Source organism: Culex pipiens, chromosome 2 (genome assembly GCF_016801865.2).
Source record: "Culex pipiens pallens isolate TS chromosome 2, TS_CPP_V2, whole genome shotgun sequence".
Taxonomy (NCBI): domain Eukaryota; kingdom Metazoa; phylum Arthropoda; class Insecta; order Diptera; family Culicidae; genus Culex; species Culex pipiens.
Window position 1 is genome coordinate 195,175,783 of NC_068938.1, and position 24,557 is coordinate 195,200,339.

The 24,557-nt window shown below is 35.7% G+C and overlaps 3 protein-coding genes across 3 annotated transcripts in view; 2 read left to right on the top strand and 1 right to left on the bottom strand.

Annotated features, from left to right (window-relative positions):
* The first annotated feature begins 746 nt into the window (after nucleotides 1-746).
* Nucleotides 747-24,557, top strand: part of LOC120422664 (leucine-rich repeat neuronal protein 3) — a 36,638-nt gene continuing 12,827 nt past the window's right edge. The window contains exons 1-2 of the mRNA XM_039586168.2: nucleotides 747-971; nucleotides 13,224-13,743. Of these exons, the coding sequence (XP_039442102.1) occupies nucleotides 13,639-13,743 (105 nt within the window). The 5' untranslated portion in view covers nucleotides 747-971; nucleotides 13,224-13,638. The remainder of the gene's footprint in view (nucleotides 972-13,223; nucleotides 13,744-24,557) is intronic.
* On the bottom strand, nucleotides 965-9,569 carry LOC120422666 (ficolin-2-like). Its single transcript, XM_039586170.2, has 4 exons — nucleotides 9,388-9,569; nucleotides 8,786-9,325; nucleotides 1,168-1,653; nucleotides 965-1,112 (listed from the first exon to the last, which is right to left on the bottom strand). Exons 1-4 carry the CDS (start codon nucleotides 9,462-9,464, stop codon nucleotides 995-997), a joined length of 1,221 nt encoding a protein of 406 aa, XP_039442104.2. The 5' UTR covers nucleotides 9,465-9,569; the 3' UTR covers nucleotides 965-994.
* Nucleotides 6,464-7,384, top strand: LOC128093018 (fibrinogen C domain-containing protein 1-like). Its single transcript, XM_052708390.1, has 3 exons — nucleotides 6,464-6,553; nucleotides 6,619-7,164; nucleotides 7,226-7,384. The coding sequence occupies exons 1-3, from the start codon at nucleotides 6,474-6,476 to the stop codon at nucleotides 7,341-7,343; spliced, it is 744 nt and encodes a 247-aa protein (XP_052564350.1). The 5' UTR covers nucleotides 6,464-6,473; the 3' UTR covers nucleotides 7,344-7,384.

A 24,557-nucleotide genomic window follows, 5' to 3' on the forward strand; every position in this document is an offset into this window, starting at 1 on the left:
ATTTCAATCAACCATCTTCAAATCACTCTACAGAACAATCCAACCACCTCAAAACGTTGCACGACATTTCTGCGTAATGTCGCATGCAACAACATAACTTCCCCGGCTGATGTGAGCCCTTAAACAAAAAAAAATGCCGTTGGCATCACATGAATTAGCTTGTCACGAAGCAACGTTGAATGTAACACTCAAAGACTTCCCGTCAACCCACAACCACAAAATACAAAAGTAATAAAAGGAACTCATCAACCCTCAACTAGAACTAGTTAAACTGGTTGGCGCTGTCACTTAATTAGAAATTTGCATTTGACGTGTGATCACGTTTGATCTATTTTTTTTCTGGTGATATTTAAACAAATTAATCATGGGCTATCAAGGGTTAACGCGTCCAAAAACCGATGCGTTCGCGTCTCTGCCCAATCTGCAATACCCATTACGGAGATCTCCAGCTCGGTGAAGTCATCACTGTGTACCCAACACTGCTTGTACTGTCTAACTCGAAATTCAAACTCAATTTCATTCAGTTCAGTTTAGTTCCACGCCATCAAGCACCAACACCCACCTCCACAGCACTGCTCGACGTCAAGCGCCACTAATAAGGGCTATACCTGCGCCGCAAAACTAGGTTCTGCGACTAGAATCTAGTTGGCCTTGAAAACCGCGACGCCGCAACTGTAGGTACTGTGCAGCGACGACGCCGCTGGTTATCATGGCGCGTCGCAGTCGCGCGTCGTGGCCAGCTGTGATCGGTCGGTAGTCAATGGAAGGTTGAGGTGTTTGCGCGCGCACGCGATTTTGTGGGATCGGTTAAGGTGCAAGTCAATGAAGATGCTGTGCGAAACGAGTTAAGGTGCCGGAGAACGTGCGCGGAATGTTGTTGTCGTGGGATTGTTTTGGATTCTTTGTGATCGGTTTATTTGTGGAAGAGAATCGATGTGAGTTTGCAGATAGTGAAGATTGTGTTCTGAAAGGTTAGGATTTATTTGCAATTAATTCAAACTACAGCTCGAATCATCATCCGGGAGCGTTTAAGACTGTAGTGGCCCGATCTAAACGAGGGCCACAGCATTCCCGTCATGTAAGTACCTTGCATGTGCCGTCCATTCAAGTTGCTAAAACAAAAGAATGCGTTAGAACATCTACCAAATCTCAAAGCTTAGGCTATACCTGTGAGCACAACTCTTGTACCACCAAGCTCCATACATAAGAACAGCGCAATTTCCCCCATACAAATCGTTGTCGTTATCAAAAGTGCTAAACTTCATACCAAGATCATAATTCGTGAGTGAATCTCCAGCACTTCCACTAAAGTTTCCCAAATTCCTCAGCATGTATCCTTCTTCAGGTCCAGCTACCAAAAAGTAACTATACCGAGCAATCGCCCGAACACCATCCCAATCCTCCACAATCACATGCAGCTCGTACCGTCTCGAGTAAGTCAGTTCGTGAATCTTCCCCAACCCCAGCCACATTTCCCCCTCCAAGTCACCAAAGCCACGCTCGTAATCGTTCCAACCGCGGTAGAAGTGAACCGATCCATCGTAGCGGTTCTGAACGACGATCCAGCCTCCACCCTCGTACTCCTGGTCACAGAACACCTCGATCGGGTCGCGAAATCCTGGTTGAGGGTGGATCAGCTGGACTCCAGAGTGCGGATTTGTGGTTTTTGAGCAGGTTCTGGGTAGGGATCGCTTGCGTGTAGTTCTGATATGATAAAAATTATGATAAAGTTGTTTTTTTCTTTGGAATTTACATACTTTTCAATTTGCTCATCGGCACATAAAATTTTACAAGTTATAAAACAACATAATAATTTCAGAAGCTGGTTTAATATCGTTTTTCGTTTCTTTTATCAGGATGATTCCGTTGCAACTAAGTTTGAGGTAGCTTTCTGTTTGTATCGTGGAGTAGAAATTATAATTGATTGATGCATGTAAAGCTGTCCCGAGTCTGTTCTAACCGAAACCAAACAGAAAAATCAAAATATTTTACTCCAACATGGTTAAAACTGCTGTCCCAATTCGCCCCATATGTCCCGATTGACCCCAGTTTACGGTACCCTAATGTTCTTTTTGAATCTGCAATAACCCAGAAAGCATTTTTTATACATTTAGAACAAACCAATTTAAAAATTACGTGTTATTTGTATCTTTGCAGGTTTGATTTTTAGAGTGTATGTATCAATGTTGTAGAAAGTTGTAGAACAGACAAAAACAAAAAAAATATAAACATAAAGAGTTAGCATGAATTCTTCAGAAGTTAAACTGGTGTAAATTTTATTTAAATTTGTTGTCCGTCGGCTCTAATCGAGGTCGAGGGGTGAGCAAAAAAAATTAAAACATGATTTTCAAAAATTTTAGGCGCATTGTATCACAAAATTCGTTATACATCATTACAGTTAATCTACCATCAAACAATTTCAAAATATCAATTAATTTATGAAAATATTTTTTCCACAGCCTATCGTCTATGGTCCAAAATTTGTAAAGAGATGAAAAATTTTTATCTGATTTAAAATACATAAATAAGCATTGTGCAATTTATTCTGTAAGTTTTCATCAGACTTACCTTTTGACGGGTGCGACAACGGTTTGCTATGATACCGGTTTTTCTATGCGCACCATTTCTCGTCACGACCCAAACCCGACACAACTCGGTAGCTTGATCGGTGCACCAAACCGAAGTTTGGTGTGACGGCGGTGTGGATCGGGTACACAAAACTGACATGGTTTCTGCGCCTACCACACGGGAAAAGTTTGGAACTCTTGATGCCTAGCAAGCCAACCGAATCCAACAGTTCTTAATGGTGTGGTTGTCAAAGGCAGTGCAATAATAAGATGAAGGTTCTTGGTTCGATTCTCGAATTTTTTTATTTTATTTTTTGAATGTTTTTTATTTGTTTAGAATAATTCGTTAGAAATAGAATTTCGTAGTGTCATGTAATATAAACTTAAACTTCTCGTGCATATAATCCTGAAATAGGCATTTTCACTTAAACCTGCCTGCATAATATGGAATGTTTTCTCTATTCCACTACAAAAATCCATTCAATTTTCTGACTCTTTGACTAAAGCGTCGCAGGTTCGAAGAAGTTACTTAAAAAATGTATATAATCAGTAATTTTGACAGCAAATATTGAAAAAAAAATCCTCAAAAATATTTGTACTCAGGATTGAACCAGGAACCTCGTGGTTAAAAGACGGAGACAACAACCGCCACGCCATCCCGAAGTTGTGAATGATGGCTGGCAAACCTCAATCAAAACAATGTCGCCTCCGGTTTACTTGGATCAACCATATGTTGAGTTGCATCCTTGGTATACAGTTTGGGTGCACCGGTGGTGTACAGTCATCCCTCATATTCGGAACAGTTTACAGATCGGCCAATGTTCAGAAAATCATAGAAAATCGATAATTGAACTTAATGATTCGCATTCACCTTCATTTGAAAGCTTTTCTTGCGATCTTTCGATTGCTATATCAAACAACTGCAAATTTTAACTTTTATATGAAGTTTTTGAAGAAAAACTTTGACCCTTGAAATCCACAAATTCGGAACACTTTTTTCTTACGGATGTAAACAAACTTTGGTTCTCTCCATGAGTACACATTTTTTACAAAATAATGACTTCACGCACTGAAACCAACAAAACTCAAGCTTAGTTATGTTTTATGAATGGTCTGATAACTTTTTTGTAAAAATATCAGTTAAATTCAGGTGTTTCACAATTGTGGGAGGCACAATAACATCCCACAATCATGGAACAGGCAATTTGGAGGCAGAGTTTTGCCGCTCTGGATAAAGTATGTTTGGAATGGGGTTTTTTGTTCAAAAAGTACTACTTTTACTAGTGAAATAGCAAGAGAATGTTCAAATTAAGGTCCTAAAAATAGTAGGGTCGACACAAAAGCTGAATTTGGCATGTTATTGACAAATCACCATAAAAGTGTTCCGAATTTGTGGGTGTTCCGAATATGTGGGATGACTGTACCAAGGTGCTTTCGGTACAGTTGCTATGGTGTGACAATAAACAGCTTGGTTTGGTTTCTAGAGTGACACGAAAACCGCACCACGGCGCACCAGGTCTTGGTGTTCAGTGAAGCCTGGTTTTCATAAAAAAAAATAATGAAATTTTTTTTGTCATTAATACTTTTTTTGCCCCTGATATTTTTAGAGAAATTCAATCATCAATATTTAGATTTTTTGTAAAATTCCAACGAACAGTACCGTAAAAGGGTTCTTTTTCAGTTTAAAACACTTTTTTCATTTAAATGTAAAATCCTTGGCTTGTAATTTTTTTAATCCATGGCTTGGCGAAAACAATACTTCACTTGAAACTAAAACATAAAAATTGACCCATTTTGTTCACTAAAACTTATCAAAAAATAAAAAAATTAATCGAAGAGTGTATTGTTTTTCAAAATGGACTTTTCATGATATAAAGTAATAAAAAAATGCGTATTTTTTTTTGTTTTCTAAATATTTCTTATCGTAGGAAATCAACAACTTAGCTGAAGACAAAAAATCGATCAGAAAATCCCGAATTTGGGGGAAACGAATTTTGAAAAGTTCTGATGTATTTTTGAGGATTTTTGTTGGGGAAATACTTTTTTTTTAAACTTCATCATCCCGGTTTGAGAATCGAACTCACGACCTCTGGATTGGAAATCCAGCACGCCGCTAGTCGAAACCCATTGGGGGTTACCGTAGGTGTGACAAGATGTGACGAAGGCAGCCGGACCCTAAGATGACAGTTTTCGTGAGTTGCCCGTATTCACCGACAGATGGCCAGTGGGCCTCGTCTGATCCGCCCATTAATTACGCAACTCAAAATTTGCATGGGAATGTTTTTTTTCGCGACGGCTTTCGCGGCACGCTCCTTTCAACTGTTCTAGACTAATATTTGGACAAGGCGTATCTCTAAACAAGTTTTTTACAAAAATAATTCCAAACTGCTTATTTTTTCGTTTTAAACCGAAACAAGAAAAAAAACTATATTAATTTAAACTATTCGCCATTTTCAAAAAATTGGCTAGATAATATCAAAGGCCGCCATCTTAGGCCTACTGGGCCCACAAAAAGAGGTAAGCTCAGTTTGTATGGGAGCTGTCAACATGCTCCCGGGCTGGACGAAGGAGGGAGAGGAGGTTTGCGAGACTGTGACGTCACACTAGGTTTTTTTATGATTGCATAATATTAAATCGAAATGTACACAATTAAATTAAATCCTCTTTTCTAAATTTGTTTGCGTACTATTATTGAGAAGTATCACATTATAATTGATTATATAGTCTCATTTGTTTTTTATTCAGCTGAAACTTGGGTTTTTTGCAAATTCTTGCTCGATGAAAATAAATGCTTCGTAAGCAGGGTGTTCATAAGAAAAATGCTATAAATTATATTAGGTACAAAGCTGTGAAAAACAGTTTTCAAGATTTTTTTATACTTGAATGTTATTCCCGGTCTTCTAAGTTTTAAAAGATACAAAACTATTTTTTATATCGCAATTTTATTCTTAAAAATGAATAATTAGACAATTTTTTCTTCATATTAAAATTGGCAAAAATACCAAAATTATGAGAGTTTTAAGAAATAAAACTATCAAAAAACCCATCAAAAACAAAGGGGGGGTCTGGCAAAATGTGACGTTCTTTTTGAGGGGGGGGGGGTCAACCTTACGTGACAAAGTGTGACATAAGGGTGAGGGGGGGACTAATTTTGGCCGATTTTTGCGTGACATACTTTATGGATGACGCCTAGAGACCAGGTCAATTTGTTGACCTTAATTCGGGATCAGCGACCCAGTGTCGTCTTCATCTACCGGTTTCCCCAATAAAAGCATCAAAATGTACACTGCGATTTTCCGTGATTTTTGTAACCGCGGGTAATCGAACGCCTTAGAGCTGATAATTGGCGTAAGAGTCTCTATGGGCATGCCCTACAAGGGGAACCACATCAATACTTGATCTGAAATATTTTCGAAATCCATTAAGGCAGCCTAATGGTTAGCCCCAAAATTTGTATGGAAAATCAATGAATTTGGTCCTAAGGAATAGAGGGAAAAAGTTTCATCCAAATCAAAAAATTCAAAAATCAAAATCAGATTTTGTTGAGAAACTCTAGAGAACTGCAATAAATATATCAATCGAACTAAAAGTGAATGCTTCTCTATAGAAGTATCCTAAATAGACCATGCTTTTCATAAAATTTTTGTTTCGGAGCAGGCCATGCTTTTCATAAAGATTTTGGTGAGTAGTGAGCAACCAATCGCAGGTTGCTTTAGAACCTTATTCGATCAGCGCTGAGTGGGTCGTTATTGCTCAATGAACTGCAAATTTAATCATGATAATAAATTTGGTGTTGGTCATGTTAACAGTTGACAAGCAAAGCGATCCATCAAAATCCGACAAGAAGAAGCTTGAATCGGCTAAAAAGTGGCATGATTTAGTTATGAAGAGTTTATTGTTTTTACCATGCGGTTGGGAACGTTACTGAAAGGTTTACTTCTAACTACAATTGTGGCATGTGTATTCGCTGTACAGTTTGATGAAAGGTGGTAGAATTTTTGAACTTTGTTTACAAAGATCGAATTGCAACAGTATTTTATTCAATTTTCAGACAAAATGTAAAAAATAGTTCCACCTCAAGTTTGCCCCAAACATGCTCACTGTTGACCAATCGTAACTCAGGAATTCAGCTGATCCACCCCCAACCAGGTTTCCGGGAACCATTCGAGGTGTTCTGTGACCAGGAGTACGAGGGTGGAGGCTGGATCGTGATTCAGAATCGCTACGATGGATCGGTTCATTTCTACCGCGATTGGGATGAATACGAGCGTGGATTTGGAAATTTGAATCGTGAATTTTGGCTGGGGTTGAGGAAGATTCACGAACTGACTTACTCGAGACGGTACGAGCTGCATGTGATTTTGGAGGATTGGGATGGAATCCGTGCGGTTGCACGGTACAGTGACTTTTTGATGGCTGGACCCAAAGAAATGTACGAGTTGAGAAGTTTGGGATCATTTAGTGGAAGTGCTGGAGATTCTTTAAGTTACCATTTGGGTATGAAGTTTACCACTTTCGATGTAGATAATGATGAGTGGGATGGAAATTGTGCCAGCTTCACATACGGTGCATGGTGGTATAGAAATTGCTACAGCAGGTAATGTTTCACCTTTTTGTTGTTTTGCCAAACATTTTTTAATCTCTGTTTGATATTTTAGCAACTTGAACGGACGACACATGCAAGGCCTTAATAAAACCGGAATGACTTGGGCTGCATTTAGACCAAACTATTACAGTCTGAAAGTCTCACGAATGCTGATTCGTGTTGTAGATTAAATGGATAAGCGTTTTCAAGAAATAAAGAAAAAATAAAACAATGTTTTAAGAAATGTATATATAATTATACTTTTTTATTTCTTTTCAACTAAAAGGAAGAGAAGAAAAAAATCGAAGGTCTATTAAAAAAATGTTTATGTCTTTGATTTTGACAATTTATTCTACTGCTCGTATCAGCATTCTCGAGAGTTTAAGGCTGTAATAACCAGACCTGAATTGGCTCCAAACCATTCCAGTAACATTGTTTGCTTGCATATATCTGCCGTTCAAATTGCTGTGAAAAAAAAAAAAAAAAAAAAACAAAGATATTGCGCCTTGCAGCAATTCCTAGAGTTTTGTGTCAATCGTGCTAGGCCTAGATTTTTTCATCACACTGCTTTGCAGGACTGAGAACTGTCAACTTTGCGCACTTTGCACCGCAGTAGAGTGCTGCGGAATAATTTTCATCACAGTTGGCAAACTGATTTTCCATCACACCATCAAAACAAATCAAGTGTAATGCATCGACTTCTGACCACAATCTAGTCACCAAGCTATGGTAGCCGAGGCAGTTGAGTCATTGAGATGGTCTGTTAAAGGTTCCTGGCTCGATTCTCGAAGTTGGAACTTTTGAGTTTTTTTGACTGTTTTTTTTTTTTCTTATGAGCTCGGGGTCATAATTATATCGGACGATTGCTGGTCAACTTTAGGAGAAAGATTTGGCTGTAAATTCACCAATAATCTGAATTAAGAAAAAACAATTCATTGTGGACGAGAAGGTTTATTTTTCAGTATGATCAGTCTAACTCTAAGCATCTGTCTTGTTGTCCTATTGGTGCTAAACCCTGGAAGAACATTTTTCCAAAAGACTTCATCATAAAAAGATTATATGCCCTAAATGCAGATTCTGGAAGATCGGAACTGCAGGGTAGCGAAGAGAAACCAATCGCCCTCTTCAACGGCGAAACTCCGAGCATCCGTCCATCGCCATGAAAAGACCCCTTTCGGAAGGGCTGGATCCTTGGTCGGATCAATGGATGTGTGGGATGCGCAACGCCCGCTGGTTTTTAATTATCCCTCCTGCAAGAAGACGAGGATTCTCCGTAAGCCAAAATATCGGCACGACTTAGCTGCATCCGGGCACCGAAGATCTGAGTGCCAGCACCGTAACAAGCAATCGTAATTGATTTTTTGAATCACCAAGTATCTTGCCAGTCACGGGAATACCCGTACCGAATCACTTTCTCTGCACTAGTGAAGCCGAAGTTTCGAAAATTTCACAAAATATGTAAATAAACATAAACAGCCTGCCTTGGCAACGGGTATTTTCGTCATCACTGTGATGAAAAAGCACTGTGATCAAAAAATACTGTGATAAAAATAATTGCGCAAGACTCTAGTAAAGTGCAAAATGCGCAATATATCACTTAAAAATACAAAATAAACATGCACCTAAATACCTGTGATAACAATTCCTATACCACCAGGCTCCATAAACAACCACAGCGCAATTGTCAGCACGTTCATCATTATCTACATCAAAAGTGGTAAACTTCATGCCAAGGTGATTGCGCAAAGAATCTCCAGCACTTCCACTAAAGTTCCCCAAACTCCTCAGCATGAACCCTTCCTCGGGTCCAGCTACCAAAAAGTCACTGTACCGTGCAACCGCCCGAACTCCATCCCAATCCTCCAAAATCACGTGCAACTCGTACCGTCTCGAGTAAGTCAGTTCGTGAATCTTCCCCAAACCCAGCCAAAACTCCCCGTTCATATTGCCAAATCCACGCTCGTACTCGCTCCATCGTCGATAAAAGTGCACATCTCCATTGAATCGATTCTGGATCACAATCCAGCCTCCACCCTCGTACTCCTGATCGCAGAACACCTTGAAGGGATCCCGGAACTCTGGCTGTGGGTGGATCAGCTGGATGCCGGAGTGACGATTTGTGGTTAGAGAACACGTTTGAGGTATATTTGAGGAGCTTAACAAATCTGGATTGCTGGAATTAATTAAAACATGCCATATTTGTTTTTGGCTGTTTCATTTTCAAATTATTATTACCTATTATCAGGTTCTTGAGCTAAACTTGCTGCGAAAGCAATTAGTATAAAACCTTCCAGTAACACTACAGCCCTCATGGTGCGAAAGAAGAAACCATTTTCAGAGAAAAATCGTCTTTTTATACACTTGCAAGCGCATGCCAAAATCAAGATGGATTGCACTGAACTGTCTCGTCAAACAGGAAGACATTTTTTGTCTAACCGTATCAATGAAAGCATGTTTAAAATGTGCAACTTTTTATATATTTTTCAGTGCAGGAGAGTTTAAATTTTATTTTTTTTGGTTTTGTTTAACGGTTCACAGATATTACAGATATTCAAGTATCTTAAAAACTACGGGAACTATCGAAACAATGTATTTGCTAATTCCTATAAGTACTGTCTACAAAATTGTTAACAACAAAATTTGACTATTTTTACAATCAGATTGTTGTAGGATTGGGTCCGTAAATTTGCTAATTTTGAAATAAGAAGACAATCAATGGTTCACCTCAACTTCTTGTTAAATTATGTTTTGATAAGTTTTTCTTTTTCACATTTAACAAATCCCACATACTTAGATTTTGAATATGTGGTAACTCGATTTTAAACATGTTTTGCGATTTGCAATAATGTTGCATAATATTTTATTTGAACATTTAGATGACATAATTGACACATAAAACACATTATTTGGCAAGTTTCCTGAACAATTATTGAAAAGTTTTCAAAACATGATGGATAAATTTGAAACAAAAATGTTTTAAAAAATATCTCAGCAATTTATCGATGAAACACTTTGCTTTTTTAAGCATTGGAAAGCTACAAAAATCCTAAAAGACACTTTGCTTTTTTAAGCATTGGAAAGCTACAAAAATCCTAAAAGACCTTTTCCTAAAATCCTAAATCCTTTTGAAAGTAGCGATGACTATTTTTTTCTGAATAGTTTGTTTAAGAAAACATTAAGTTTTAAGTTGGACCAAAACAGGCAACTTATGAGTCACAAAGAAATATGGACAAATTTTTTGAACGGAAGCATAATTGATCAAATTAATGATTTTTTTTATATTTAAAGAAAGCATTTTCTACATTTTTTCAACAAATCATTATGAAATGCAAAACGTACTGTTTTCCAGTTAAACCCATTTTAAAGTTCATTTCAGGTAGAAATTGCATATTTCTTTATTTTTTCGAAATAGTATGGTGTATGTTTATTTAAAAAAAAAAGTTTTTCAAATAGCTGATAAAGTTTGCTTCAATTTACCTTTTCCAGACATTGAAAATCGAACAAATAGTTCTCGAGATAGAAAATTACAAAAAATAAACATTAAAAAATTGTAATTTTCCAATTATTTTCCAATAAGCTTTTATTTTCAACTGATACCTCGGCAACTATTTATCCGACTTTTTATTTAGAAAAAAAAAAAGAAATTTCTCAATCATTCAAATAAAAATGTTATTAAACAAAAAAATTGCATAAATTTTTTAGAATGCATAAGAATGAAAAAATTGGATAAATTTTTGCCGAGAAACGTCGTTATTAAAATTAAATGTTAGCAGAAAAAAAAAAACAATTACGCTTGTATAAATTTTAATCAAAGTATTTATTTGTCCCTCAGCAATGGTTTCAAATTTCAAACCAAATTTTCATAATTTTAAAGCAAAATCATTACAAAATTAATTATTATCCCCCATAGTTAAGGGACAAATACTTTGATTAAAATTTAAACAAGCGTCATTGTTTTTTTCTGCTAACATTAATTTTTAGTAACGACGCTATCTCGGCAACAGTTTATCTAATTTTTTTATGCTTTTTTAAATTTTTATGCTAATTTTTTTCTAAAAACAGTTTTATTTGAATGATTGAAAAATTTCAATTTTTTTAATAAGAAGTTGGGTAAATAGCTGCCGAGATATACGTTGAAAAATTGAAGCTTATTCGAAAAATTTATTCGGTCTTTTTACAAACTCTTAATTTTTAAAAGGCGTTGAAAGTCTTTAATAAACCAAGAATGAAAAAAATCACAAATATTTCATTTTTTAACATAAAAAATCAAACCAATAGTTTCAACGATATCGCGAGTTGAAAAATTAAGACTAATTTGATTTCACAGAGAAAAAAATAATTTCTAACAAAATTAAAACATAAAGGGGCTTAATATCAGCAATTAGCATTCCGTGCAACAAAGATTTGAATTTTTTCTTTAAAAAAAAAAATTAAGGTGCTTTTCTTTTATGAGTAATATTGATTATATGGCACATTTAAAGTTTAGTATCGATTTCAAAATTTTCGAAAATAAATCGATATGATCAGAAAATTCAGAAAAAAATTCATTGAAAAATGGGAACATTTATTGCTATGATAGAAATTCGAAAATTGGAGGCAATTTTGGGTGAGACTTAGAAAACATAAATTTTCTTGTTTGTTTTTCTTTTATCCAACGTATCTCAGCAACCTTTTCCTTTCGAAAAATATATGTTTAGAAAGGGTCAATCATGAGCACTACTTAACATTCCAACGCCCAAGGCTCCAAAAAAGTTGGAACGGTAACTTCAACTCACTGGTTCTCGGGCCTAACTCACCCAATCAAGACGATTCTTTTTTTCCAATGATTTGTTAGGATGTCTAGATAATCCTAGAACTTTGCAGAACTCAATTTGATCAAATCTGTAATTTTTGCGATCAAAAACATCGTTCCAACTTTTTTTTTCGCGTGTAAAAAAAAATTCGCCAAAAATTCCGCGGAGGCAGTTTTTTTGAAAAAGTTGGAACGATGTTTTTGATCGCAAAAATTACAGATTTGATCAAATTGAGTTCTGCAAAGTTCTAGGATCATCTAAACATCCTAACAAATCACTGGAAAAAAGAATCGTCTTGATTGGGTGAGTTATGCCCGAGAACCAGCGAGTTGAAGTTACCGTTCCAATTTTTTTGGGAGGCTTGGGCGTCCGTGTAAGTTGGACATGCGTTGGGCGTTCCAGTGTTAAAAAAATCGAAAAACTGCAAATGAAAAAGTAACTTTTTGCGTTGCTCTTTGTTTCATCGGATCAATTGGATAAATCGCGATAACTCGTAATGTTTATAAGCAAGCCCCTTAAGTTTATATATCAAAATTTTTGTAATTGTCTGCTGTACAACTTTGTAGAACATTGATACACTCTAAAAAATAACCCTGCAAAGTTAGAAAAAAACACGAAATTTTAAAATGAAAATTTTTGTTCTAAATGAAAAAATAACCCTTCTGGATCAATGTAGATTCGAAAAGAACATTAAATTTCCCTTAAAATTACATGTTCCAAGAAATTTTACAGTAGAGTTACGGAAATTAGCTGAGTTTTTTGATCTTTTTTTGTGTTCTTTTCGATGAAAAATACGTTTTTTTTTGGGTATGCCATCAAATCGGGCGTACGATTTTACATAAAAGTCCCTTTGCCACCAAATTTCTATCTCATCACCGCTTCAGGCTGTAAATTATTGAAAACACATCTTTTTTCGCATGTTCAAAAATAGAAGGGGTCGTACCGCAACTCCGTCACGAGATATCATAAAACGGTCCTCGAATTCATGATCAGGGACAAAAGATACCCTTAAGGACAAAGTTTCACGCATATCGTAGAGGGGTCGGGGCAACTGCTGTGTGAGTTGGCGGAGAATTACCCAAATTTAAACGAAATTTTTGTTATAATTTGCTAAAAATATAAATGCTTAAATAAATCTGAGCCTGAATTTTGTTTACTAAAAGTTTGAACCTTTGAACAACCAACTTTATCCGTGCCCACTCTTCCACGATCTAATTCACATTGTAATTCGTGAATTCACCTCTAACATAACATTTTTTTCTGTCTCTCCAATTGCAGCACCCAAAAACTCATCACACACACACCTCTGTGTTATCCCCTTGATAAGATAAGATAAAATGCTGCTGCCATGGTTCTTATCAGCGCACGGTATGACTCCGAGCGATCCAGGTTGGTTGGCCCAGTTCCGACTCCGGTGGCGGCCAGTGCAGTGCGAAAAGTGTCCCACGTTGGTGGTAATAACGCACGACCAATTGCTCCTCGAAGGGTTGAGTCAAGTGCGCAGGTCGTGAATCATAGTGATTAAGCTCGGAGGGGGGTTATTAGTGCAAATTATTAAGGAGAAAAAGAAGTCATTAAGTGGATGCCAATCGAAGAAACAAGCGGAATTGTGCGAAACTAGTCTGAGGGATGTGATTTAGTGTGATTCTTGTGAATTTTTATTAAGAAAAATAAGAGGAAAAGTAACGAAACAATGAAGCTTTTCAGCAAAGTTTTGCTGATTTCAGTGGCAGTTTGCAGCACCTTAGTGCTTGCTGTCGAAGATGACCAGAGTAAAGCTAGCAACAGTACCAAAGATGTAAGTTACAAGAAGTTTAATCGATTTTTGTTCCTATTAAATGATTCTAAATTAAGCACTCTTTGAATGGAAAAAAGGGGGGAAATAAAATTCATCACCAGATAAGAACCACAAAGTGCTGATAAGATATAGTAGTGTCGATATACCTGTGCTGAGAGTAAACATTATTGCCTAACGCAAATCGTTTTAATTTGCCCGGGATGCAGTGGTTTTCAAGCTTATGAAATGTACTTCTTGTGCTATTTTTAATTAATTTTATGAAAATCTAAAATACAGCATTTTCAACTTCAAAACCCAAATATCGAAAAAAAAACTTTAATTTACAAATTGAAAATCAGAATAAATCAATAACAAATCTTAACGTTTTGAAAAGCACTGAACTTTTTATTGCACCTTCAAACCTGTTAACCTTAAAAATCTTTACATTTGGCAACCTTTGGTGAGTGATTAGAGAAAAACAAACACCTCAACCGGTTTCCTGGAAATCAATTATAATTCCTTGAAACCCTCGAAAAAAAAACTGATTACGATATGGTCACACCTTGCCCGGTCTTATCACTTTCGACAAGTTGCAAGAAAGAAAGAAGAAAAAGATGAATCGAAGAGTGTTTTTTCCAGAATTTGCAGCACTGACACTTGAAGGAATCATTTGTGGAGCTATAGGCTAGACTGAATTCAAGGTTTGGTTTGCGTTCTGAGTCATGCATCATTTGAGATAGCGGTTGGTTTAATTAGGATTTATTGTTCAAACGGGGATGCAATTCTACAAATGAGTCAAGAGAGCAATTCTCCCCAAATACCGGAAATTGATTTTTTTTTTCGATATGGTTCAAACTTTGTGGTGTTCTTCCCTATGACCAAAGAAACAATGTTCTATCATTGGTTCACCCATACAATTCTCCATACAATTTTGGCAGCTGTCCATACAAAAATGGTACGTAAATATTCGAAAATCTATAACTTGTTCAAGGAATTTTCTGATCGATTTGGTGTCTTCGACATAGTTGTAGGTATTAATAAGGACTATTTAGATAAAAATGCAGTAAAAATGGAAAATACCAATGCTTTCAAAGAAAAAACGTTTCATAAGTTTTAATTCTTTTTTTCCAATTTGTGGCCCCAAATACAAAATTTTTACTGGAACTGTCCCATTTCACCGAAAATGCATTTTTAATCTTATCTAAATGTCAATAGTGTACAATCGATTGGACAAGATTTAACAAAATAAAATTTAAATTCATCGGGACTGGCAACACCAGCCAGCAACAGTCAACTGTTCGGAGCTCCTCAAACTTTTCGATTTTTTCGCCGTAATTAACCGTGTTTACCCGCGAGTTTGCTGCTCCAGCATGCCAAGGGCCGGCCGTGGCCGTGGCAGTTCGAGTGCGGCCTCGAAAAACCCGCGAAGTTCATCTACCGGCAGAGTGCAGAAAGGTAAACACACCAACGCCGCATCGACCGCCATCGCGCACGGGAGCGTGCCCAGTGACGTCACCGACAGGGTCGTGCACAGGATTTTCGAAAGGGGAGGGTTTTCTCGAAAGGGGCGCATGGGGTGCTTGTTTAGATTGCGAAAGGGCGCTAACAGTGAATCTTTAATCTCAATAAATAATACTTTGGTATATTTTACATATATTTTGCTGGTTCGAATCCCGAGGCGGACGCTCTAAAATTCTAAGTGTAAATATGGGTATCCGGCGCCGTCGCTCTGTGCCTTACTCAAACAGGGCGGCGAAGTCCTTGTAGTTAAAAAGAAGACAGTGGTTGGTCTAGTACCGGCCGACAGATATAAAGTCAACTTCGTTTTTTTTATATATTTTACATTGGTGCAACAGGAGACTACACTTTTTGAATTGGCGCTGCAAATCGTGTTGAATAGCGCCATGAAGGGGGGGGGCGTTAATTCGGAGTTCGAGCGAATTTGAGATTTTTGCGCAAATGAGAGTTTTGGCGTTAATCGGAAGAGGGATGGGCCGTTCACTTGTGGAGCGTAAACGGGGTTTTAGTGAAGAAGTAGAGCGTCCAAATTCCCGTCCCGGGAAAAAATTTCCCGGGAATTCCCGGGATTTCCCGTAAAAATATATTTCCCGTTTCCCGGGAAATTTATAAATTTCCCGGGAATTCCCGAATTCAAGCGGAAGTATACATTTTATTAATTTTTTGGATCCATATATTTTTAAGTGCTCTAGAAAAAATGAAGAAACACAATTTAATATCAAGATTTATTTCTGATAATATTAGTTTCTGAAGAAACTGGAAATTGACCTTGCTAAATGAAAATAAACTTTTACAATTCAAGTAAACTTTTTAAAACATAATTGGATACAAAATAAAGAATACGAATAGTTTACGTTTTTGTTTACCATGATCAAATTAGATGTAAATTGAATTGGTATAATTAAATATTTCAAATAGGTTTTTGCAAGCAGAACTACTTCAATTCGTTAAAAAAAATCAATTTAAGGTAAAAGAATTATGGAGCATGGATGCAACAATGGGTGTTAGAAGGTTTAACATGAAAAAAAAATCGAAGAGTGGTAGTGGGTTGATGACAATTTATCGTATAATTTAAATCATGTTTTCGTTCCATAAAAAAACGTTCAACAGAAGTCAATTATAAACCTGAAAACCAAGAGGAAAAAAAACATTTTAAAATCATTGAAAAACTACTTTGTATTGTTTAAGAGGTGCCCGAATTATGCAAACATGGTTTAAAAACTTGCTTCAAATATTTGAAAACATTGAGTTGTTTGAAGTAAAACAAACACGAGAAGTTAGATTTTTAAAGAAAAACTTAAAAGCTTTACCAATCAAGAGCTGAAATCAGTATATCTTGGTTTAGAAAAGTTATTTGTTATGAAAAAAAAATTCTGAATGATTTTATTCGTTTCAACTTAATGTGCCAGGGCATGCATACCCTCTCAAACTGGTCACAGAGGCAAGTTTTATTTTTTTTTTAAGATTGTGGAGTAAGGATTCATTTTACTTACTGTCCAAACTCTTTGATGAAAAAGTACTTTTCAACAAAAAATATAAGAGATCACTTTTTGATTTGTTGTACGATTTGAGCTTATAAATTAGAAAAAAATATACATTTTCTTGTAGTTGTATGCATTTTTACATGCAGTCAAGCTATTAGTTGATCTTTATACTTATTTTAACCGTTAAAGTCGCTGTCCTATTCAATTTTGATGCGAAATATGATTCAGAATCAACATTAGAGCAATTTTCAATTAGTTTAAAAATTCCCGGAATTTCCCGGGAAATTGGTTGAAAATATCCCGTTTCCCGGGAAATTGCAAACCCTGGGAAATTGGACGCTCTATGAAGAATTGTAGCAGTAATTGCTCATAAAAGTTTTCATAAGTTTTCTTTTTTTATATAAAGAGTAGTTCTCTACGATTTTGCAAAAAATTTTCACGATTTTTAACTTTTATTTTTTTTTATTTGGATGAAACTTTGCCATGCCCATGCATTCTCTATGTCAAAAGAAGCAATTTTGCATCATTCGTTTTTCTATACAAATGTCCATACAATTCTGGGGGCTGGTCATATTAAATTTATATGCAAATGAATGAATTTCTATATCTTCACAAGGGATTATCTGATCGATTTGGTGTCTTGGGCAAAGCAAAAAATCCGATTTTTTATGTTTTAGGGGACTAAAAAAGACATCTACGGAACTTTAGTGATGGTGCAAAATCTGGTTTAGGAGATATGATTTTTTTGAAGAAAAAAAACGAAAAAGTGGACAAAAATGGTTGAAGCAATTTTGTTAACAAAATGTACCGTTTTCAGGTTAAAGCTAATTTTAGGACTGCATTTTCAATTTATTTTGGTTTCTATTCATTTTAAAATAACACTTCTGGAATTTAAAGTACCCCTAAAAAATATTTTTGAAGAGCCAAGAAAAATTTGTACAACTTTCTCTCTGAAACTTTCAAATCGAGCAATTTGTTTCTAAGATACACAATTTCAAAGAAATCAAATCTATGAACTTGATTTTTTCTAAGTGTTAACCCTTTGCTGCCCATTTTTTTCGATTTTTTTTTTAATTTTTCCCTTGTCATTTTGAGCAACTTTTGTTCTACGAAAAACTTTACTTCTCTTGTTTTATGTTGTTTTTGTTTAATTTTTAGTTTTTAGATCTGCATTTATCTTGTTTAGTTGATGTTTGTTTTTTGTAGTATTTGCCTGTTCTAGCACCTAATTTGTGATGTTTTTACAGCCAATTTTTCATTATTTTTTTTTTGTATGTTTTTCATTTTTTTTACTGTAGAACAAACCATTATCATTTAAATTGTTAAAAAATGCTTAGAGGTATAGTCTGAGACAATAGAAAAAAAAGTACCGAAAATATTAGTGAAAAACACAGCCAAGAAAAACAATCATTTTTTAAAACATTAGTAAAGTCACATAAAACAAGTCACACGTTCTACCCTAATTTTTTTTTCAAATTTTAAGAGTTTTTCTTTCCATTGCTTTTTAAAGGTCGAAATTTTGTTAAAAAATTGATTTTTGGCGAATTATTAGATCGAACCCCGTCTAGAGGTGGGGTTGGAATGTAGCTGGATAAATTGAATGTGTTCAACTGATCATAACTCGGAAACTACTGGTCCGATTTTCAATCGACTTTTCTTTGCATTCCCTATGTCAAAAGAAGCAATTTTGCATCATTTGTTTTTCCATACAAGTCTCCATAAAATTTTGAGGGCTGGAATGGGTATGTAAACGTATGAAATTTTGTATCTTTGGACGGAATTTTCTGAAAATCTGAAAAATTAGATAAGAAACTTAATTTTTGGGTCAAACATTTGTAACAGACTTTTTGAGTATAAAAAAATGAAAAAAGATAATTTTGAATATATTTCTATCGATTCCTTGACTTTTCTGAAGAAACGTCCTAGAAAATCGATAAAAAGTAACAAAGTTGCTACAGGAAACAAAGATATATTTCGATTTACCCCAGAAAATGTTCCGAAAAGGCACCTCTCTCATAAACAAAATTTAAAAATTTAAAAAATGATAAAATAATTAACATATTAAAAAAAATACATTCAACGCCTGAAAAGCACCATAGAAATGATGAAAATATTTTGAAAATAAGATTTCAAAGAAAGTTTCACAACACGTAACAAAAATAATCAAAAAAAGTTAGCTTAAGCAACATAAAAATGATAAAAAGTTGCGCCATGTGTTGAAATAAAAATGTTAAATAAAACAATTTGACTACCTTTTTGAAAATAAAATTTCACTAGAGGTCATGACAAAATAAAAAAAAAATGAAAAAGTAGAGCAACATAAAAAAAGATCAGAGATATTTTGAAAAAAGAACTTTACCAGCGGCGTTTTGTTAAAATAAAAACAAAATAAAATTATTTGACTATAGGTGCTCCTCAAGCTATAAAGACTGTTCAAAACTAGTCAAACAAAGTGTGCCAACCGGCGCAAAAAAAATGTTGTATGTAGCTAGAACGTAAAACAGAATTTTTATTTTGTTATGTTATCGTACGCCAAACTTTGTTTGGCTCTTATTAAACAGTCTTTATGTTGCTAGAGGGGTGACGATAGTCAAACTTTTTTTTGTTGAATGTTTTAATTTTGTCATAATAGCGTTTCCAGTAAAATCTTATTTTTAAAATATTTTTATCATTTTTTAGCTGCTTTGGGCACCGATTAATCAACTTTTTTCTCAATAATTTTACCAATTTTTTCCCCACTCATAAGGGCGCCTCCAGTAAAACTTACATATTGAGAATTTACATAAAAATGTTTACGTCATAGGGGCGCCCCCATTCCATTTTCCATATCGAGAATTGGCATGAATTTTTTAAGTCGTAGGGGCGCCTTAAGTCAAATTTTTCATATCGAGAATTTGCATGATTTTTTCTAGTCATAAGGACGCCTCCAGTCAAATTTTCATAACAAAATTTGTATGATTTTTTAGGTCGTAGTGGCGCCTCCCATTAAATTTTCATATTAAGAATTTTCATAAAAATGTTTAAGTCATAGGGGCGCCTTCAGTCAATTTTCATAATAAGAAATTGTATGATTTTTTTAAAGTCGTAGGGACGCATCCATTAAATTTTTCATAGCCAAAATTTTCATGATTTTTTAAGTCGTAGGGGCGCTTCCTGTCAATTTTTTTAATATTGAAAATTTGTTTCAAAAAAAATTAAGTCGTAGGGGCGCCACCAGTTAAATTTTCATAATAAGAATTTGTATGATTTTTTTAAGTCATAAGGGCGCCTCAATCCAAGTTGCCAGTTCGAGAATATGCCTTTAAAGTCGTAGGGGCGTCTTCAGATATATTTTTACATTGAGAATATGTATTTAAAAAATAATTCTTAGGGGCGCTTCCAGTCAATTTTTCATATCCAGAATTTGCATGATTTTTTAAGTCGTAGTTGTTGAGAATATGTTTAAAAAAATGAGATCGTAGGGGCGCCTCCAGTTAAATTTTCATATTGAGAATTTTCATAAAAATGTTTCATTCATAGTCATAGGTCAAATTTTCATAATAAGAATTTGTATGATTTTTTTTTAGTCATAAGGGCGCCTCCAGTAAAATTTTCATAATAAAATTTGTATGATTTTTTTAAAGTCGAAGTGGTGCCTCCAATCAATTTTTCATATCGAGAATTTGCATGGTTTTTTTAAGTCGTAATGGAGCCTCCAATTAAATTTTCATATTGAGAATTTTCATAAAAATGTTTAAGTCATAGAGGCGCCTCCAGTCAATTTTGATAATAAGAAATTGTATGAATTTTTTAAAGTCGTAGGTTTCGCATCCATTAAATTTTTCATAGCGAAATTTTTCATGATTTTTTAAGTCGTAGGGGCACCTCCTGTCAAATTTTTAATAGAGAAAAATTGTTTTAAAAAATTAAGTCGTAAGGGTGGCACCAGTTAAATTTTCATAATAAAATCATAATAAATCATAATTTTTTTTAAGTCGTAGGGGCGCCTCCATTCAATTTTTCATATCCAGAATTTGCATGATTTTTTTAAGTCATAGGGGCGCCTCCAGTCAATTTTTTAATGTTGAGAATATGTTTAAAAAAATTAGGTCGTAGGGGCGCCTCCAGTTAAATATTCATATTGAGAATTTTTATAAAAATGTTTCATTCATAGTCATAGGTCAAATTTTCATAATAAGAATTTGTATGATTTTTTTAAGTCATAAGAGCGCCTCCAGTCAAATTTTCATTATAAAATTTGTATGATTTTTTAAGTCGTAGGGGCGCCTCCAGTCAAATTTTTATATGGCATATTCGTATTGAAAAAAATTTAGCCTTAGGGGCGCCTCCAGTTAAATTTCCATAATTTTCATAAAAATGTTTTAGTCATAGGGGCGCCTCCAGTCAAATTTATCATATCGAGAATTTGCATGATTTTTTAAAAGTCATGTGGGATCCTCCAGTCAAATTTTCATATTGCATATTCGTATTGAAAAAAAATAAGTCTTAGGGGCGCCTCCAGTCAAATTTTTCATATTGAGAATTTGCATGATTTTTTTAAGTCAAATTTTCATAATAAGAATTTGTATGATTTTTTTAAGTCATAAGAGCGCCTCCAGTCAAATTTTCATTATAAAATTTGTATGTTTTTTTTAAGTCGTAGGGGCGCCTCTAGTCAAATTTTTATATTGCATATTCGTATTGAAAAAAAAATTAAGTCATAGGGGCGTGTCCAGTTAAATTTTCATAATTCTCATAAAAATGTTTTAGTCAAATTTTTCATATTGAGAATTTGCATGATTTTTTTAAGTCATAAGGGCGCCTCCAGTCAAATTTTCATAACAAAATTTGTATGATTTTTTTTAAGTCGTAGGGGCGCCTCCATTCAATTTTTCATATCGAGAATTTGCATGATTTGTTTAAGACGTAGGGGCACCTCCAGTCAAATTTTTATATTGCATATTCGTATTGAAAAAAATCAAGTCTTAGGGGCGCCTCCAGTTAAATTTTCATAATTTTCATAACAATGCTTTAGTCATTAGGGCGCCTCCATTCAAATTTTTCATATCGAGAATTTGCATGATTTTATTAAGTCGTAGGGGCGCCTCCAGTCAAATTTTCATATTGCATATTCGTATTGAAAAAAAACATGTCTTAGGGGCGCCTCCAGTTAAATTTTCATAATATTCATAACAATGCTTTAGTCATTAGGGCGCCTCCAGTCAAATTTTTCATATCGAGAATTTTCATGATTTTTTCAAGTCATAAGAGTGCCTCCAGTCAATTTTTATAATAAAATTAATATGATTTTTTTAAAGTCGTAGGGGCGCCTCCATTCAATTTTTCATATCGAGAATTTGCATGATTTGTTTAAGACGTAGGGGCGCCTTCAGTCAAATTTTTATATTGCATATTTGTATTGAAAAAAATTAAGTCTTAGGGGCGCGTCCAGTTAAATTTTCATAATTTTCATAAAAATGTTTTGGTCATAGGGGCGCCTCCAGTCAATTTTTTCATATTGAGAATTTGCATGATTTTTTTAAGTCATAAGGGCGCCTCCAGTCAAATTTTCATAACAAAATTTGTATGATTTTTTTTGAGTCGTAGGCGCGCCTCCAGTCAAATTTTTATATTGCATATTCGTATTGAAATAAATAAGTCTAAGGGGCGCGACCAGTTAAATTTTCATAATTTTCATAAAAATGTGGTAGTCATAGGGGCGCCTCCAGTCAAATTTTTCATATCGAGAATTTTCATGTTTTTTTCAAGTCATAAGGGCGCCTTCAGTCAATTTTTATAATAGAATTAATTTGATTTTTTTAAAGTCGTAGGGGCGCCTCCATTCAATTTTTCATATCGAGAATTTGCATGATTTGTTTAAGACGTAGGGGCACCTCCAGTCAAATTTTTATATTGCATATTTGTATTGAAAAAAAATTAAGTCTTAGGGGCGTGTCCAGTTAAATTTTCATAATTTTCATAAAAATGTTTTAGTCATAGGGGCGCCTCCAGTCAAATTTTTCATATTGAGAATTTGCATGATTTTTTTAAGTCATAAGGGCGCCTCCAGTCAAATTTTCATAACAAAATTTGTATGATTTTTTTTTAAGTCGTAGGGGCGCCTCCATTCATTTTTTCATATCAAGAATTTGCATGATTTTATTAAGTCGTAGGGGCGCCTCCAGTCAAATTTTTATATTGCATGTTCGTATTGAAAAAAATTAGGTCTTAGGGGCGCGTCCAGTTAAATTTTCATAATTTTCATAAAAATGTTTTAGTCATAGGGGCGCCTCCAGTAATTTTTTGCATATTGAGAATTTGCATGATTTTTTTAAGTCATAAGGGCGCCTCCATTCAATTTTTCATATCGAGAATTTGCATGATTTGTTTAAGACGTAGGGGCGCCTTCAGTCAAATTTTTATATTGCATATCTGTATTGAAAAAAATTAAGTCTTAGGGGCGCGTCCAGTTAAATTTTCACAATTTTCATAAAAATGTTTTAGTCATTAGGGCGCCTCCAGTCAAATTTTTCATATCGATTTGAAAAAAAAAATCTCTTTGGCATTTTAGCAACATAGCTAAAAAAAATCGGCCCTTCGGGCCGAGGGGCGCATGGGGTGTAACTAACTTAATTTGCCAGGGGGGGGTTAAACCCCTAAAACCCTCCCCTTGTACACGGCCCTGTCACCGATCCATCGTTTTTACACGTGTCATACCGTCCACGTGAGTCCCCAGTACGGACGAGACTTCCGGCCAGCAGCAGCAGCAGCAGCAGTCCACCAGCACTACGACAACAACCACTTCCAACGTTCCCACCAGCAACGAATTTGAGATGCTGAGTGGAGAAGAAAACAACACCGCCAGTTACAGCAGCAGTACTGGCGACGACGATGATGATGATGAACTTGCGCGCAAGCAAGGAACGCAGAAAAAGTGTAACTCTCCGAAGGAACGACGTCCACCTCCAATTTTTGTTTTGGATACGTTGGCTGACAGCCGGGAACCGTGGTGTAGGGGTAAGCGTGATTGCCTCTCACCCAGTCGGCCTGGGTTCGATCCCAGACGGTCCCGGTGGCATTTTTCGAGACGAGATTTGTCTGATCACGCCTTCCGTCGGAAGGGAAGTAAATGTTGGCCCCGGACTAACCTAAAGGTTAGGTCGTTAGCTCAGTCCAGGTGTAGGAGTCGTCTCCCTGGGTCCTGCTTCGGTGGAGTCGCTGGTAGGCAGTTGGACTAACAATCCAAAGGTCGTCAGTTCGAATCCCGGGGTGGATGGAAGCTAAGGTGTAAAAAGAGGTTTGCAATTGCCTCAACAATCAAGCCTTCGAACACCTAGTTTCGAGTAGGAATCTCGCAATCGAGAACGCCAAGGCAATGCTGTAGAGCGAATAATTTGATTTGATTTTGACGTTGGCTGACGATGTTGACGAGTTGCTTGAGGGACTCCAATATTGTCTCAAAATCAGCAAAACTTCTGTGCAAGTGATTACCCACAAGAAGCTGCATTTCGACTTGGTGGTGAAGAAGTTGAAGTTGCGAAACTTCAAATTCTTCACATTTGATCCTGCAGAGAAGGTCCCAGTGAAGATCGTCCTTCAGGGATATCCGGACCGCCCGATCTCCGACCTGGAAGAACACCTGACGGGCGTCAAGGTAAAGCCTCGAGAGATAAAGGTGCTCTCAAAATCGACTACGGTGACAGGTACGTACACCTTGTACCTCCTGTACTTCGATCGTGGGTCCGTCAAAATCCAGGACCTACGGCAGATCAAAGCACTGGACGGCTTCTTTGTGACGTGGCGATTCTATACGAAGAATCCGGCCGACGCAGCCCAATGCCACCGCTGTCAGAA